Below are 19,509 nucleotides of genomic sequence, written 5' to 3'. Positions count from 1 at the left end.
GCCGACCAAATTGTATTCTTATTGGCTTAAAGCAAAATAAAAAATGATGGTACAACATGACAAAATTTCATGCCAGCTGGGACGTCGCCCGGTTAAACAAGGTCCCCTTGTTTTTGCCATGGAACCAGGGTGAACAGCGAAAAGTCAGCTACTGGAACAAATCTGAAAACACACCCCGACTCAACATCACCAGAGTTAAAGATCGGTACTATCAACATAAGAAGCCTGAATGGCAAAGAAATGGAGCCAGCTGAGGAATTAGATAAGTACTAGATCGACATAATAGGGGTGACTGAAACAAAAAGACCAAAACTGGTGAGCAATAAATACAAAATGATATATTCAGGCAATGACAATCAAAGAAAAGAAGGAGTAGCCATAGTATTCAACACTAAATATGAGGCTAATCTTCTTGAATGGCAAGCAGTCAAGTAGAGTGATGTGGGCAAATATAAGAATGGGGAACAGTTGGTCCTTGTAGAGGATCTAAATAGCAGAGTAGAAAATGATTGTCAGACATACAAAAATATTTTGGGAAAATATTTTGGTATGTCAAAATGATCTCCACTTTGGATGGCAAATACCTGTTGGATTTCTGCTCAGGACATGGACTGGTTATTACTAACACCATGTTCCAACATAAAAATGTGCACAAATTCACATGGAGAGAAGAGGCAAGGAATAAGAAAAGTCTCATTCACTATGTTATTGTTGATAGTGATGTTTTCTCCCTGGTGCAGGACAGCAGGTTGTACAGAGGATTTGAAATTGGAAGTGATCACTATTTAGCCTTGAGCAGGATAAAACTGAATTTCATATTGAAAAGAATAACATGTAAAAAAGTTTTAAAGAGAATAAAAGTTGAGCAGCTCTCAGATGTGGACTGTAGACTAAAATATACAAAGATCATTGAAGGAAAAATGAAAGATTTTGAGAACAGCAAGCAAACCTTGGAGATTCAGTGGCAAGCCTTGAAGAAAACCCTGATTGATTCAGCCAGAGGGACATGTGGTGAGGTTATCTGCAAGGATAGAAAAATCAGAACTCAATGGTGGACACAGGAAGTTAAAGAGGCAGTGAAGGAAAAGAAGAAAGCATATCAAAAGTTCCTGGCAAATAAGTCAGCTTGTGTTCTGAGAGAATACAGAGACAAATGTAAGAAAGCTAAACACTATGTAAAACTAGCTAAACAAAAGTCATGGGAGGACTTTGGCAAGAACATAGAAAATAAATATCAAGACAGTGGTAAGATATTCTGGAGGTTGTTGAAGAAGCTTAGAAATGGAGGAAAGAGTGCTGTAAAAGGAGTTAGAGATGATAAAGGTGAAATGAAAACAGGAGAAAAAGATATCCTTGAAGAATAGAGTAATTACTTCAAAAAATTGCTAAATGAAACAAGCAGTGATAGCACAGTGGTAAAAAACACTCAACAGGCATAGAGTCAGGAATACATATCCATACTTGAAGTAGAAAAGCCATCAAAGGCTTGAAATGTGGAAAGGCAGCAGGAGTAGGTGATATTCAACCAGAAATGCTGAAGTATGGTTGTATAAAAGCCTTACAGTGACTACACTGCATAGTTCAGAATGCCTGGATATAGGGACGAATTCCCGATGATTGGAGTAGAGCTCTCATAGTACCCATATATAAAAAGGGAAATAAAACTGAATGTGAGAATTACAGAGGTATTTCCCTACCGAGTGTTCCTCGCAAGATTTATGCAAGTATACTTGAGAAACGGTTGAGAAGAATTGTGGAAGAAAAGCTTGGTGAAGAACAAGCTGGATTCAGGCCAAATAGAGGCTGTCAGGATCAGATCTTCACTTTACGACAAATAGTTGAGAAAGGCATGGGAATATAACAAAGATCTATATTTAAGTTTTGTCAATCTGGAAAAGGCATATGACAAAGTGCCGAGAGAGAAGCTATTCAATACGCTACAGTTATATGGTGTCGATGGGGCATTATATCAAGCAATACTTAGTCTTTATTTGAGTTGTAAGTCAGCAGTTAGAACTGAAGGAAGTACAGGAAGATGGTTTAATGTTAAATCTGGTGTGAGACAAGGATGCAAATTATCCCCTCTGTTATTCATTATCTATATGGATCACATTATGAAGGAAAGTGGTATTAAACATGATATCAAAATTGGAGATGTTAATGTCAGCTCTTTGCTGTATGCGGACGATATTATACTCCTAAATAAATCCGCTACAACTCTGCAAGGTTCCCTGACTAAACTGAATAACTGTTGTAATAGATATGGTATGAAGGTAAGCAATAAAAAAGACAAAGACAATGAAAATAGGCAGAATTGTTGAAAATGTCAACTGTGTTGTGAACGGAGAACCTGTGGAACAAGTAAAACATTTCAGTTATTAGGCACAATTTTTAGTGAAGATGGTAAATTAAATATGGAAATAGACAACAGAATCAACAAAGCTGGTATGGTAGGAAGTCAACTGAATATATTCATATGGAATAAAAGAGAAATTAGTCGAAACACTAAATTAGCTGTATACAAGACAGTGTTCAAACCAGTTTTAACTTATGGATCTGAGAGCTGGGTCAGAAGTAAAACACTTGACCAAAGACTAGAGACTGCAGATATGAGAGTCCTGAGAAAGATTAGAGACGTGAACAGATGCCATCAATGGTAATATCATATTAAAAACGAGGATATTAGGAAAGAACTTGACATTGTCAGCATCCAGGAATGCGTTAGCAGAGCTAATCTTAGATGGTATGGTCACTTAAACAGAATTGGCGAGGAAAGATTAGCAAAACAAGTGTTCTCTGCCAGGTTGGCAGGAAAACGACCCAGAGGAAGAAAAAGACATAGCTGGATTGATACCGTACAAAGTGCCTTAGATGATAGAAATATAATATCTGAATGTTGGAGTTCTTGAAAAGTAACAGACTGATTTGGAGGAAAATTGTAGATAGGAAATTATTAATGATGTAAATTTCTCATGTGGTACTATCATATCCTGTACATCCTTTGAGGGTACATGGCAGGAATTTGAGGAGGTTTCAATTATGATTTCTTTTGCAATTTTTGATAAATCATCCCTCTCCCCTCCAAAGGAAAAAAAAAATTAAAACTCAGAACTTGCAGGGAGAAGTTTTTTTTTTTAAGGGCAGAGTATCTAAGTATCCCAGACTTACTAAATTTTTTTCTTTTTCTCGTGTGATTTCATGGAACTATTTCAAGCTACTTAAGCCTCCAAATAAGCAGAATTATGGTCTTACATTGGACAATTCATCTACCACTTACGAAAATTCATAAGTCCATGCCTGCAACAGGATTTGAATCCAATACCTATGGAATGGAAAGCAGAAGCACTATCCACACAGTCAACCAGACTAGCTAATCATGATCATTAAAAAAACTTAATATGATTGTTCTGAAAACTTAAGTAATTGTGAAGGAGAGACCTAATTGATTTACATGATTGGTTTCCATAAAAAAGAAAAATACCCATTGGGAAAGACTGATCAAGTTTTTTTTGCATAGGTTAGCCTTTCCTTTTTGTTTTTTGTGTCATGAAATTTTATTTTATTTTATTTTTGTTGTTCATCAATAAGTGACAACATGAACAAAGTTTCACCAAACATGATGATGATGATAAATTATATTAAATGGGAGAATATGTTGGAGGTTTCATGCTTAAAGCAAGCAAGTAGGCATTTGTTATTCAGAGAACTTCCCAATAATGGTGGTCTTACATTGGATAATAATGGACAACATCGTGGTGCTGCTATGATAAGTACTCTAACATGTAGGGATAAGGAAGTGGTTGTGCCAAGTATGGTCTGACCTGATAAAGCACTGGTCAGACCATACTTGGACTACTGTGCTCAAATCTGGTCACCTGGTTTTCTGTGTGATGTGGAAACATTGGAGAGGGCCCAGAGACAAGTGACTAATACAATATCAGGACTTTGGAATGTTGGCTATGGAGAGAGAGAGAGGTTGAAGAAAAGTTGCTTGCAGAGTTAGTGGATAGGAGGAAAAGAGGTGATATGATACAGATATAGAAGATTATGGAAGGCAAGAGGGGAAAAACCAGAGGCCATTCCTGGAAGTTATGTAAGAGTGTGGTGAAGAGGGATGTGAGGAGTAGATTTTTTACATGGAGAATTGTCAATGAATGGGATGCATTACCAGTGTGTTGTTAATGCAAGTAGTGTTACCAAAAAGCTCTGGAAAAACTTTTATTGGGATTATATTGATCAAGTGTATATAATAAACAACAAAGTTATACCAACTAGTTTCACCAACTAAGTCTGTTGGCATCTTCAGAGTACATAACTGATGTAAGGCACTAAAAAGTAAAAAACTGTTACAAACTAAAATCAACCGATTCCAATTATATTAAACAAACAGAGCGCGTACAATGTACACGCTCTGTTCTTTGTTTAATATAATTGATTTATATTAAACGGTAATTTGAGAAATGAAACAATTTTCTGCATGTTAACGGATCACCCTAGTTAATCTGCAGAATACCTAGATAATCTGTAGAATAACTGATTTCTGCACTTTAGACAAAGAAATATATTAAACAAAGAACAGAGCACGTACAATGTATGCGCTCTGTTCTTTGTTTAATATAATTGGAATCGGTTGATTTTAGTTTGTAACAGTTTTTTACTTTTTAGTGCCTTACATCAGTTATGTACCCTGAAGATGCCAACAGACTTAGTTGGTGAAATTAGTTGGTCTAACTTAGTTGTTTATTATATACACTTGATCAATATAATCCCAATAAAAGTTTTTCCAAATATATTGTCAGTTGAATGAACCTCCCAGTGAGTCTGCCAACTCTATGGAGAATGCAATAATAATAATAATAATAAATAAGAATGGAAGCCAAAATTTCTCTGTCTTTTTAAATTTTTCACAGCATTGTTGAGATTTTCTTCACTTCAGATTCTTTAGTTTTTCCTCTTTTCTAAATCTCCAATGAATAGTTTTTATTAATTTTTCAGTTTATTCAACAATGTGTCTCTTCTCTACACAATATTTTCTGTGTCATTATAATGATTACACATTCAATCAGAGCACACTTATATGGAGTGGAAAAAAATATATAGAAAAATAAATAATTTATGTATATGCCGCTAAAGTGCAGAAATCAGTTATTCTACAGATTATCTAGGTATTCTGCAGATTAACTAGGGTGATCCGTTAACATGCAGAAAATTGTTTCATTTCTCAAATTACCTAGGTAATCTGCACATTACCTACTAGGCACTTGTTAAAGTGAAAATAAGATCTTTGCTGGAACAACAGCAATTAAAAAACTATAATACAAAAAATTAAACGGTTTAAAATATTATTACAATTAAGGAAATGAATTTGCAAAACATATGATAAAATTATGTTTACTTATTAGTGCAATCTAAAGATTGGTGACACTTTGAATTACATAGCAATTGGTTTTTGCAACAAGCACACCTATTTGTGGTACATTTAGATTAACAGTCACATTTTCTGAAACCCTGCCCAGTACCAAGGGATTGTTTTATTGCTGTTTGACGTAAAGATATTTCTACAGCAGGGATATCTTCTTTCGACGACAAGACACTGGCGAAACCAAACTAAAAGTGGAAGGAGAGGGGGGGAAGGAGTAGGGAAAGGAAATGAGAGATACAAACTTTTGAACTTTAACGATACGGAAGCCGTTAATGTGCACATTACCTAGGTAAAATGCAGAAAACTCTTGATTCCGCACGTTAACGGAGCAAATCAGTTAATCTGCAGATTAGCTAGGTAATGTGCACATTAATGGCTTTCGAGCTTTAGCGGTAACATATTAGTTTAATACTTCATTTTATATCACATTAGTTTAATACTTCATTTTATGTCATATTAGTTTAATACTTCATTTTATATCATATTAGTTTAATACATATATGGTGATATTTTATTGCAGACTGTGGGGATAGAGTTGGTACATTATAGTTTATGCTACTGAGTCTGTGAGGCTGATTATATTCATGTCCTGGAAATTCAGGTTTCTCGTTGCAAAATAAGCTAAATGACTCCAAGGAAACACATAATTAATAGACATAATAGGCCTCATAGTGTTGCTTCAGCCATAATTCAGAAATAAACCATTAATTGCACACTCTCAGTTCGTCAATTATGAATAAAAACTCCCCAAAGTTTAGAAAAATAACTGGTTGACAAGACCTTACAGAGGTTCCTCATGTCCTAGATAAGAGGACATGAAAATTTGCAACTGTGCTACACACAGGCAATGCAGCCTATGGAGAATAACAGCATATTAGAAATTATATAATAGAAATTAATGATAAAACAGGATTTCTTTAATAAAAATTTTCTTAATGAAAGATGCAGTCGTTTTATTAAATAAGGGACATTTTGCTGAATTACCTGAAAACTATTTCTGATTTCAGTTAACTTTCCAGAAACAAACATTTCTCTTGCGTCCTTCTGCAACTGAGAGCCTTCACAATACAAGGAATATACATCAGCTAGATTATTTAATGAACTGACAGACATCCATTTCTAAAACAGAAATATATCATTAACTATGTAAAATGATAAATTAATATTATAAATAAACTTTGTCATAGAACATTCAATATTCATAAAAATCACTTGAAAATGTTCCAGAGATGAGGTTTCATTATATTATATTTATGAAACCCACTACCATTTTGAGATAAATAACTTTAATCACATTATTGTCTACATTTCAACCTTTACATTCAGGTCATCTACAGGAATGTGTATGCACACACACATAATATCAGAAATAACTAGCACTGTACTACTACAACAGGATACACAGTCTGATACTGTGTATCCTGTTGTATCCTACTAAACAAAAAATTAACAATAATAAATTCTTATCATTGGCATCCAGTTGTAATTAGTCCTGTCCCTTTACATTAAAATGATAATTTATAGCATAGAGTCCTGTTAATTCTTTGCCTGAAGTGTAGTTATGAATATTGAATGTATTGTATTAAGTCTCAAGTCCTAAAAAAGATTGATCCTGTTGTTGACCTGTTTATACTGATTTAAACAAGCTAAATTTCAAGTAGCCAACAGCTGATGTGATCCTCATAATTTCTGTTTTGTGAAGTTGAATGAACCTGAGATTAGTGAGATACTCTACACAATCCGAAGGTAAGCATTGTGTCAGGAATATGTGTATTGACCAAACCTTAAAAAATTTGAGACCACCATTTTTAAGTTCAGCTGTTTTTTGAAGATTTCACAAGCTTCTTTAAATTTCCTTTCACATCATCTTCTTGTTTGGTATTTGTGTGGAATGTTTCCAGAGCATGATCAGAGAGGCTTGTTTTTCCATAGTGGATTAACAAGATATGATTTTTGTGCTCTTCTTTTCTAATATTCACTGTGAATCCAGTTTCACCTATTTATGGAAGTTTGTGCATATTAATTTGGTATACTCCTGGATGTGAGAGAAGAGGCAGGGTCCTCTGACACTTCATATGTCAGGACTGCGATCGTGCATTCTCTACCGCAGTTGGCCTTGGCGTGCATCGCACCTCGAAACATCCAGCCGAAGCCAACGCTGCAATAAGATCAGAGCGTGTCAAAGCACATTGGACTGCCGAAGAAGAAAAGATCCTCGCCACTCATGAGATCGAGTTGACAGCTCGAGGGATAAAAAAAATCAATGAAGCTTTATTTAAGGTGTTCCCATCAAGGTCCTCGGATGCCATCAAGTGTCATATATGGAAAACCACTTACAAAACCTTACTTCAAGAATCAGCAGCCCATCCGCCACAGGTAGAAACAGGTAATATCTCCTGTCCCTGCCTCTCCATCTTCCAGCCACCATCCTGCTGTTGAAATAGAGGCTTTGATTCTCAGACTGACATCATCTCTAGATAATCCTCCTCTTCCAGAATATAACCATCAAATTCTTAAATATCTCATACAAACTCACCTTCTGGGAATGGATATCACAGATCAGTTGAATGACTACCTCCACGCTGAATTCTCTGAACATTTCATGCCTCGTCAACATCAGCCTACGTCTCATTCTACAATGACTTTGTCAAATAGGAAGCAGAGGAAGAGGGCCTATGCAGCTATGCAGGCCCTCTATAAAAAGAATAGAGGGCAATGTGCCAAAACCATCTTTGACAGTGCTTCCCCTCCACCTCTAGCAGACTTACATGATGATTTTGTCAAATTCTGGAGTACAGTCTTTTCTGCTCCACCTCCACACTTCCCTGATTATGATGCCCAACCTACGATATTGAGGTCCGTTCCTGCCCTTCAAATATACCAGCCTGTCTTCATCCAGGAGATTAACATATACAGCATGATTATAGACAGAGAGCTTTTGTCCCTTCAGACGGCTATGCCGAGAATATATATCTTCTTTCTTCTCTTCTCTCTGATTCCCGACGCCACCTTAAGCCTCTATATATGGCATCGTGGACCTCCAAAAGGCCTTCGATAGCGTCTCCCTTCTTGCTCTCCTTTGAGCACTGTCTATTGATGGATGTCCAGAACCCTTTCTTTCCTATGTTATGGAGCTATATTTGGGTAGCTCCATCACTACAGGGTCCCATGCAACTTCTATTCCCGCAGTGTGAGGTGTTCGCCAGGGTGATCTTCTATCTCCCCTTTTCTTTAACTGCATCATAGATGAGTTTCTTCATTCTCTTCCTAGCCATATAGGTTACTCTCTAGGTGCTTCTTCCTTTAATGCCATGGCTTTTGCAGATGATCTTATTCTCGTAGCCTCTACTAAGATAGGCTTGCAGGAACTCCTTGACCGGGCAGTTGATTTCTTCTCTATTTGAGGCCTTTCTATTAATGTAGAGAAGTCCTGCTCTTTAGCTCTTGTCCCCTTGGGTCGTGACTTAAGGTCGAGACTATAGTTTTCCCTGCATGGGAGGCCGTTGCATGCTTTGATCATCCTGGAAGAGTGGAGATACCTCGGTATCATGTGCACCCCAAAGGGAAGGTCTTCTGTCCCTTCTATTCTAGAAGCTGGGATCGCTTGTTTGAGGAAAGCTCCTCTCAAGCCCCAGCAAAGACTGTTTCTCCTTTCCTACTATCTCCTACCTCGCTTTTACCACAAGTTGGTGCTTGGTAGGACATATATATCTCGGTACTATCCCGAATGGGCAAGGCTATCCGTTCAGCTGTGAGATCACGACTCCGACTACTGCCTGACACTTCTACTGCATATTTCCATGCAAGGGTGAAGGATGGTGGGCTTGGGGTTCCATCACTTAGATGGTTGATCCCACGGCTACGGCTGTCAAGAATCATGCAGTTAGAACTATTTTCTCCCCCCATCTGCAGAGGCTTTCTATAGCCCATTAATACAAAAAGACTTTAGGTGGGCTAAAGGTTGGTCCCATTATCAAGGTACTTTAATCGAGTCAGCACCTGCAGAAACACAAGAGGTGGGCATCTCTGTTGCACTGTTCTGTAGATGGTGCTCCTCTAAAAGAGTCATATTTGGTGCCTCCCCAGCATGATTGGGTAAGGGATAGCACCAGACTCCTCCCTGGGTTCGAGTATATTGACCTTATCAGGACGAGTATCAATGCCCTGCCTACTCGAGCCTGCACAGCTTGATGGGATAGTGATGACTCAAACTGTAAGGCTGGCTGCCACTACATTGAGATATTGTCTCTTTAGCCCAATATTGCTTCTGCACCCATGGGGTGCGCGTGAGGAGGCATGATGCCGTGGTCTCCATTTCTGAACAACCGCTTTAAGAACAAAGGTTGGGAGACTGCGGTGGAACCACATTATAGGACCTCCACGGGTTTGCGTAAGCCAGACGTAGTGATTAAAAGAGATGGTGACGTTTGGGTAGTTGATGCCCAGATGGTGGGAACAGGGCACCCACTAGCCTATAGCCATAATAATAAAGTAAATTATTATAAAAATAACCAAGATCTAGTTAGCAAGATACGGGAGGGGCATGGGGCAACTCCAAGATTTACCAGTGCCACCATCTCTTTACATGCAGTATGGAGTGCATATAGTTATAAGACTTAAAACAGCTTGGGCTTACTCAGAAGGATATAAAAGTTCTTTCCTTGAGGGCCCTACAGGGCACACTGGTGGCATGGCGTTGCCACCAGAGAATGACTACAATGATAACTAGAACAGGCATAGGGTAAAACACTTGTAAAGGCTTAGGCCTATATCAAGTCTGGACGAAATGTCTGGACATGATGTAAGGGTAGTACTGCCCATAACCAGTACAAAGATTAATAAAAAAAAAAGAAAAAATAATAATAAAAAAAAGAAAAAAAAGTGGTGTACTACAAGGATCAGTGCTTGGTCCACTGCTATTCAATCTGTACATTACTGATATTGGGAAGGATTTGACAAGTGACATACAGTTATTTGCTCATGATGCAAAGATAGGTTGGGTAATCAGGAATGCTGCTGATATGCAGTCATTTCAGAATGATTTGAATAGGCTGGAACTGTGGGCATGGGAAAATGGGTGTCAATGTCAGTAAATGTAAAGGCATCCACTTCGGCATGATTAGATATCCAATGTCGTATTATATTGGGGGGATTAGATGAGATAGGAAACTGATGTGGCTAGGGATCTTGGAGTGTTAATAGAAGGAAGTTGAAGTTTAGGGGCCATGTGGCAAAGATTGCAAACACCACTCAAAAGATAATTGCAATGCTGAAACAAATGTTTACATGTAAAGATGCAGGTCTGGTCTCCTGGTTTCCATTGTGATTCTGATATATTGGAGAGAGTACAAAGGAGTGTGTTAAAAATGATATCAGAATTGTGGAATACTGATTACGAAGAGAGATTGAGAATTTGTAGACTGCAGACACTAGCAAACAGGAGAAAGAGGGGGTGATATGATTGAGACTTACAAACTTCTAGAAGGGTCATATAGGATTTCAATTGATGGAATTTTTCAATTTATGGAGGATGGGAAAAGGATAAGAGGGCATCCTTGAAAGCTGAGAATGAAAGCCGCCAAGAAGGGTGTGAGGACTAGATTTTTCTCTCAGAGGGTGGAACATGATTGGAATGGATTGCCATTGGATGTTGTGAGTGGACGCAGTGTAAATGAATTCAAGAATAAGTATGATACCTGGTGTGTATAGTATGTGGCCTCCCTCAATGAGTCTCTGACTCCCTGGAGGTCTCTCTTAATAATAATAATAATAATAAAAATATTCTTCTTTGTAGATATTCTGCCTGACATCATGGCCCTCTTTGCCCACATACTCTGCTTCAGGTATTTTGTGTGGAAAATAATTTTTACCCAGATAAAGAAGGTATAACCATGGGCTCACCACTCCCCACCTCCCAATAGCTGACTTTTACATGGAAGACTTCGAGCAACAAGCGCTAGATTTGGCCAGCCTAAGGCCCAAAGTCTGGCTCAGATTTATGTTCATGATATTTTTGCCATTTGGCCCCACAGCCATGAAACATTAAATACATTCCTAAGCCACCTGAATAAACAACACAAATGTATCTAAATTTACCATCAAAATTGAAAACAACAACTTTCTTCCTTTTCTAACACTTGTTACATGTCTTCCCTCAGGCTGTCTCTTCTTTTCAGTCTACCACAAACCTACACACACAGACCAATACATAAATAAAAATTCATACCATCATCATTATCATCAAATTCCTGCCATGTACCCTCAAGAGGTGTACAGGATATGATAGTACTACATGAAAAAAATTACATCATTACTAACTTCCTATCTACAATTTTCCTCCAAATCAGCCTGTTACTTGTCAAGACTCCAACATTATCAGATCTTATATTTCTATCGTCTAAGTCACTTTGTACCGTATCAATCCACCTATATCTTGGTCTTCCAATGGATCGTTTTACTGCCAACCTGGCAGAGAACACCTGTTTTGCTAATCTTTCTTCGCCCATTCTGTTTAAGTGACCATACCACCTGAGCTTAGCTCTGCTAACGCATTCCTGGATGCTGACAATGTCAAGTTCTTTCCTAATATCCTCGTTTTTAATATGATACTGCCATTGATGCCATCTGTTCACGCCTATAATCTTTCTCAGGACTCTCATATCTGCCGTCTCTAGTCTTTGGTCAAGTGTTTTACTTCTGAACCAGTTCTCAGATCCATAAGTTAAAACTGGTTTGAACACTGTCTTGTATACAGCTAATTTAGTGTTCCGACTAATTTCACTCTTATTCCATATGAATTTATTCAATTGACTTCCTACCATACCAGCTTTGCTGATTCTGTTGTCTATTTCTATATTTAGTTTACCATCTTCAGTAAAAATCGTGCCTAAGTAGCTGAAATATTTCACTTGTTCCACAGGTTCTCCATTCACAACACAGTTGACATTTTCAATGATTCTGCCTATTTTCATTGTCTTTGTCTTTTTATTGCTGACCTTCATACCATATCTATTACAACAGCTACTCAATTTAGTCAGAGAATCCTGCAGACTTGTAGCAGATTTATTTAGAAGTATAACATCATCTGCATAAAGCAAAGAGCTGACATCTCCAATTTTGATATCATGTTTAATACCACTTTCCTTCATAATGTTGTTACACCTGATATCTTGAGAATATAGTATACTCAGTTATCATGGTGTAACATGAAAAATAAATAACATAAATAAAAACCCCTGCATAAAAAGGATAATTTAATTAATAAAATATTCTTGCATCCAGTATAAATTGAGTAAAATGTAAAGGTCTATTGTTTAGTTAAAATAGCAAAAGAAAAGAATGTATTAACATGTACTATGACTAAACAAGGAATTTGTATTAAATAAGTAGCTAACTAAGAATTAATATAGTAATGCGATTAAGAATGAAAGAGTTAAGTGCATAAGTATAAAAGAATGAGTCATGAAATATGCTATGTAAGAGGCTACAGATTAAGCATTAAGTAGAATTCTGAGAAAAGGTTTGAAAGGGGGTTAAGATAGAGGCTAACAAGAGAAATAACGGAATATCGCTTAGGGCCTATACCCGGATAGAAACTTCGTTACGAGTTGCCGATCAAAATGACGTATGGCGGCAAAATGCTACCCAATTGGTAGACAGACGGAAAACAAGTAGGAGGCGGGAAAAAGAAGTAAGAAAGGGCGCCGTTAGGAAAGCAGCTATAAAAGGGTTGGTAACCCCCCCCCCTCGAGGCTGAGAGTGGTTTTTTGGCTTTTTGGAGAAAACGTTTAGATAGTCAAGGAGGCTTTAGGCCTTTTTGCCTTTTGCCAGAGGAGAAGAAACGTTTGGATAGTCGTGGTGGTTTTAGTTTGGTTTTCTAGTGGATTTCACGGTGTTCCTGAGTGGAGAGATATGGCTTATATTCTCATGCCACAACAAGGAATCGAAGGTGAGCGGGAAAGCTATTCCCGTATTCCTATGTAGAAAGCAAAATATACCATAGAGTCATAGGACGCTGTGAAGATATTGATGTCCTCGTTTCGGATAGTACAGCCGACCGCACAGATGTTTATATAGCCCTGAATTGCAAGAAGTGATAGCAAGCAAGTTCGTTCAGTAGAAGGTAAAGGCCCGTAAGTGAAGCTAAAGAAAGGTATTGTAAATTTTATCTTATGTTAACTAGAAGTTGTTTGTGATAGGTACCTTTGTCATAATACGGAACTGTTAAAGTGATTAGGGAGAAATTATAATAGGACTTTAGAATTTGATAGTGTTAAAAGCAAGCTAGCTAGTGTTGATAATTTGTGAGTAATTAATTGTCCTATGAATCTTGAGTGCCTACTATATTGTAAAAGGAAAGTTAATGACATAGTTGTGTGTTAATGAAGTGAATGGTTTTGTTAATTTTGAGTTTGATTAGTGTGAATTGAGTAATTAAGTAGCCTGAGGAATTTGAATGCCAGATGTAATGTGTATAAATTCGGAATTGTAATAAGTATGTGCTAGAGTAGTTAATAATTTTGTTAGTGTACTTGAAGCTGAATAATCTAAAAGTGTGTAGTAATCTAATTTGTCCATGTTAAGTAATTTTATATTTTGAATTGTTGTGGCTTCATGATCGTAGTGATCTTTGTCGGATCATAGCCCAACTACTTGTATTAAGCTGATTTTAGTGTGTAAGTAATTTAGTTGAGTATTTTGAAGTGTACCATGTTTAGAGAAATAATAAACCTTTTGTTTAATGATAAAAAAAGTTGTCTGATGTTGCTAATCCAATGCACTGCTTGGAAACATTCGAGCCTAATCACGTGGGGAATTAATGTTAAGAGACGGGAAGTTTAAGGAATTAATGTTGAGTAACAAGAAATAGTGTAACGACTGCAATAGTTACACTTTCAGATATTTGAGTTCTTTTTCTCTGTTTATGTATAAAATATCCTAAACTAAATATCCCAAAGGGCGCAGTTAAAATACAAATACTAGGGATACTACGGGGAACAATAACTCAGATATTAGTAGAAATTTTGGTGATGTCTAGAGAGAAGAGGTTAGAAGCATATAGACAAAGAGGAATTTACAAAAAATAATAAGTTATAACAGAAGTCGTAGAATATGACATAACAAATGGCACAGCTAGTAGGATAAGATAAGACAAACAAAATCGTAAGTTAGGGACATAACAATGTGATCCATATAGATAATGAATAACAAAGGGGATAATGTACATCCTTGTCTCACACCAGATTTAACATTAAACCATCTTTCTGTACTTCCTTCAATCCTAGCTGCTGATTTACAACTCAATTGCTTGGTATAATGCCCCATTGACACCATATAATAACTGTAGTGTATTGAATAGCTTTTCTCTTGGCACCTTGTTATATGCTTTTTCCAGATCGACAAAACTTAAATACAGATCTCTGTTATATTCCCATGCTTTCTCGACTATTTGTCGTAAAGTGAAGATCTGATCCTGACAGCCTCTATTTGGCCTGAATCCAGCTTGTTCTTCACCAGGCTTTTCTTCCACGATTCTTCTCAACCGTTTTTCAAGTATACTTGCATAGATCTTGCCAGAAACACTCAGTAGGGAAATACCTCTGTAATTCTCACATTCAGTTTTATTTCCCCTTTTTATATGTCGGTACTATGAGCTCTACTGAAATCATCGAGAATTCGTCCCTCTGTCCAGGCTTTCTGAACTATGCAGTGCAGCCACTGTAAGACTCTTATACCACTATACTTCAGCATTTCTGGTCGAACATCATCTACTCCTGCTGCCTTTCCACATTTCAAGCCTTTGATGGCTTTTTCTACTTCAAGTATGGATATGTATTCCTGACAGCATGCCTGGTCAGTGTTTTTAATATTGTGCTGTCATCACTGCTTGTTTCATTTAGCAGTTTTTCAAAGTAATTACTCCATACTTCAAGGATATCTTTTTCTCCAGTTTTCAGGTCACCTTTATCATTTCTAATTCCTTTTACAGCACTCTTTCCTCCATTCCTAAGCTTCTTAAACAACCTCCAGAATATTTTGCCACTTTCTTGATATTTATTTTCTATATTCTGGCCAAAGTCCTCCCATGACTTTTGTTTAGCTAGTTTTACACAATGTTTAGCATTCTTGCATTTGTCTCTCTGTTTTCTCTAAGAGCACAAGCTGACTTATTTGACCGGAACTTTTGATATGCTTTCTTCTTTTCCTTCACCGCCTCTTTAATTTCCTGTATCCACCAGGGAGTTCTGATGTTTTTATCCTTGCAGACAACCTCACCACATGCCTCTCTGGCAGAATCAATCGATGTTTTCTTCAAAGTTTGCCACTGAATCTCCAAGGTTGGATTATTGTTCTCAAACTCTTTCATTTTTTCTTCAATAATCTTTGTGTATTTTAGTCTACAGTTCACATCTGAGAGCTGCTCAACTTTTATTCGCTTTAAAACTTTCTTACATGTTATTCTTTTCAATATGAAATTCAATTTTATCCTGCTCAAGACTAAATAGTGATCACTTCCAATTTCTAATCCTCTGTACACTCTGGTGTCCTGCACCAGGGAGAAATTATCACTATCAACAATAATATAGTCAATGAGACTTTTCTTATTCCTTGCCTCTTCTCTCTATGTGAATTTGTGCACATTTTTTGTTGGAACATGGTGTTGGTATAACCAGTCCATGTCCTGAGCAGAAATCTAACAGATATTTGCCAATTATTATTAGATTTGCTTTTTTCTCCAAATTTTCCCAAAACATTTTTGTATGTCTGACAATCACTTCCTACTCTGCTATTTAGATCCCGAACAAGGACCAATTTTTCCTTTTTTCATTGTGTCAGTTGCTTTTTTCTAAAGCTTCAAAAAAATACCTCCACTTCTACCTTAGTAGAACCTTCTGTGGGACCATAGGCACAAATAAGTCTCATTGTCCAGTTCCCCATTCTCATATTTGCCCACATTACTCTACTTGAGACTGACTGCCATTCAAGAAAATTAGCCTCGTATTTTGTGTTGAATACTATGGCTACTCCTTCTTTTCCTTGATTGTCATTGCCTGAATATAACATTTTATATTTATTGCTCAGAAAGATCTCACCAGTTTTGGTCTTTTTTGTTTCCGTCACCCCTATTATGTCGATCTGTTACTTATCTAATTCCGCAGCTGGCTCCATTTCTTTGCCATTCAGGTTTCTTACGTGGATAGTACCGATCTTTAACTCTGGTGATGTTGAGTTGGGGTGTGTTTTCAGTTTTGTTCCAGTAGCTGACTTTTCGCTGTTTGCCCTGGTTCCCTGACAAAAACAATGGGGGCCTTGTTTAAACGGGCGACGCCCCACCCAGCATGAAATTTTGTCATGTCGTACCATCATTTTTTATTTTGGTTTAACCAATAAGAATACAATTTGGTCAGCTAAATCCCAAATTGCTAGCCCATCCTTGTTCGTTCAGTATCCAAGTAGATACCCAACAGGGTGCACCACGAGAAGGTGAGGATTGGACATTAGGTCAGAAGCCCTGGTCGGTTCTCTGCATTCCTTTAAAGGCTATGTGGAGGTCTCCTCTCAGTTATACAGCTTTGACCCTTAAGCGCCCAACAAAAAAACTAGGAGTCGTTAGAACTTTCAAAGACAGATCCATAACAATTTGCTCCAATGAACAAGCTCTGAACCAAGAATTTGAAATCATTAACCAAACATTTGAAAAAAATGGCTACAATAAAAAAAAAAAAAAAGGTTCACAAGATCCTCCATAAAATTGCCAATAAAAACAAAAAAGATTACAAGAAGGCCATAGCCATAATCTAAAGTAGGGGCAGTTCAGATACACCTTTTGGCAACTCCTATAGGTGGGGATGACCTCTCATTGCTTCTGTTTTGGTGTCTCCACTACTGGGCCTGGCTCCCACTGACGAGACCTCAATAAAGGTCGAAACCGGTATGGGTAGTGGCCCTTGCCTTAATGCATAGCATTACACATATCTGCAAGGGGATGTGTTTTGCATTATGGGAGATACTGAGATAGGAGTGATGATAGCTTTCTCCACCTTTGCCACAAGCTGCACCACCTTAGTTCAGTCCTGAAGACACTTTCAATTGCAAACTTTGTTTGCTCACACTTGGATAAAGGTTAAACTAAACTTATTATACTTAAATAAAACATTAAGACTATCTTCAAATCCCTGACAAAATTAAGAAATTTACTTAGCTCTTCCATACCTGGCCCACCCAGGAGGTTACAAAATTCAATGTACCTGTAACCTACTTTAGACAAGGGAAAGAGGACACACCATCCCAATCAGAAAAGATGAACACAAATGACACATTAAATACCTCCAACTATGCTAAAACAGGCCTATCAGACCATGCACTCCAAACATGCCACAGAATTGACTGGAAAGGCACCAAGTTTCTACACCGCACCAAAACCAGGTTTGAAAGAAAATTTAAAAAGCTTGTGAAATGCTGAAACATTATCTAAACCTGAACAAAAATGATGGATTAATCATTCCAAGAACCAACCTGCAATCAGTATAGCAACAGAAGAAGCCCAAACAGAAAAAAATCTCAATACGAGAGCACTTTAGAAATGCTTAATGTAGTTCAGTTTATATTTTATTTTTATTTAACATTTTTTCAATACTTTTTTATTTATTTTTATTTATATATTTTTATTTTATTTCATAGACAAAATAAGAACTGGACAAATTGGACTGCAGAACTCAAAAATTAATGACTATGCATCATGCATTACATCCACAAAGTGACGTTGACCAGCTGTATCTACAAAGAAGAATATGTAGACTGAGTCTGCTGCAAATGAGACAAACTGTTGAAGAAGGAAAAAAAGTGAGACAAACTGTTAGATCGACAATAGCACTCAGCAAATGCTCCCATTTCACAAGAAAACCTTCTAAAAACAATAAGGAATATATCTGATTACAAAAAATAATAGCAAAATAACTGATCAGTGTGCTGGAAAAACAAACCTTTTGCATGGCCAATTGCTGTGAGACACCTAGGATAAAACTGACAAAACCAAGGTAGTGGCAATGGCTACAATATGAATATATTAAAAAAGTACAAGAAGGTTTTATTCTAGCCACTCAAGAATACGCATTACAAATTAATGAAATCATGGCAAAAATTGAGAGCAACAGTCTTCTTCTTCAACCTTTTGGTTCTGTCAACTGCTGGATGAAGGTCACCCCCATGATTTTTCAGACTACTCGGTTTTTCTGCCTCTCCCATCCATCTCACTCCCGCAATTTGTTCTAGTTCATCCCTCCACCTTCTTCTCGGTCTTCCTCTTTGTCTTGCTCCATCCATTGGTCTCCATTCTGTTGTTTTTCTAGACCATCTCCCATCACTGCATCTGGCAATATGGCCATCCCATCTCCACTTAGCCTGTTTAATGTATTTTACAATATCCATGACACCTGTTTGAGATCTTATCCAGGTATTTGTCTTCCTATCTCTTAATGTTATTTTTAGCATACTTCTCTCCATGCGATGTTGTGTTGTTCTCAGCTTTTGTTTAGGGCTTCTATTAAAGTCCATGTTTCTCCTCCATATGTTAGGACAGGAAGTATGCACTGGTCGAAAGCTTTCCTTTTTAGACTCATAGGGATTGTCACTTCTGAATATGTCTCTCATTTTCCCATAAGCCATCCATCAAAGGTGAATTCTTCGTTCAATCTCTTTTCTTTGGCAATCCTCAAAGGATAACAATTGGCCCAAATATACATATGAAGTAACTTGTTCTATTTCATGGTTTTCTACTTTGACAGTTCTATGGTTAATGTATTTATTTATCATTATTTTTGTTTTTTCTCTATTTATTTTTAATCCAATTACTCTGAAGGCTTCATTTAGCTGATTTAACCTTTCTTCCAGATATCTTCAAGATTATTCAGATATTTATTCAGATAGATTCCAGATACCTTCAAGGGGAGGGCGCCAGTGAGCCAAGCGCTGTGGACGTACCTAAGAAGAGCTCCTGATTCAGATAAGTTATTCTAGGAATAATTAATTACATGCGTAATTGTTTGAGTAAGAGCAGCTGTAAACGTTGTGCGCTACAGGTATTATTG

At 37.2% G+C, this 19,509-nt stretch overlaps 1 protein-coding gene across 2 annotated transcripts in view; it reads right to left on the bottom strand.

Moving 5' to 3' along the window:
- The window catches only part of PolG1 (DNA polymerase gamma, catalytic subunit tam), a 359,824-nt gene that overhangs the window by 243,249 nt on the left and 97,066 nt on the right, over nucleotides 1-19,509 (bottom strand). For both annotated transcript variants that reach the window (XM_090399500.1, XM_090399502.1), the window contains exon 5: nucleotides 6,407-6,541. In XM_090399500.1, the coding sequence (XP_090255626.1) occupies nucleotides 6,407-6,541 (135 nt within the window). The remainder of the gene's footprint in view (nucleotides 1-6,406; nucleotides 6,542-19,509) is intronic.

The sequence above is a fragment of the Typopeltis vanoorti genome, chromosome 10, assembly GCF_054136105.1.
Source record: "Typopeltis vanoorti isolate ZY-2024b chromosome 10, IOZ_Tvanoo_1.0, whole genome shotgun sequence".
Lineage (NCBI taxonomy): Eukaryota > Metazoa > Arthropoda > Arachnida > Uropygi > Thelyphonidae > Typopeltis > Typopeltis vanoorti.
This window is presented reverse-complemented; position numbering and strand designations above follow the sequence as displayed.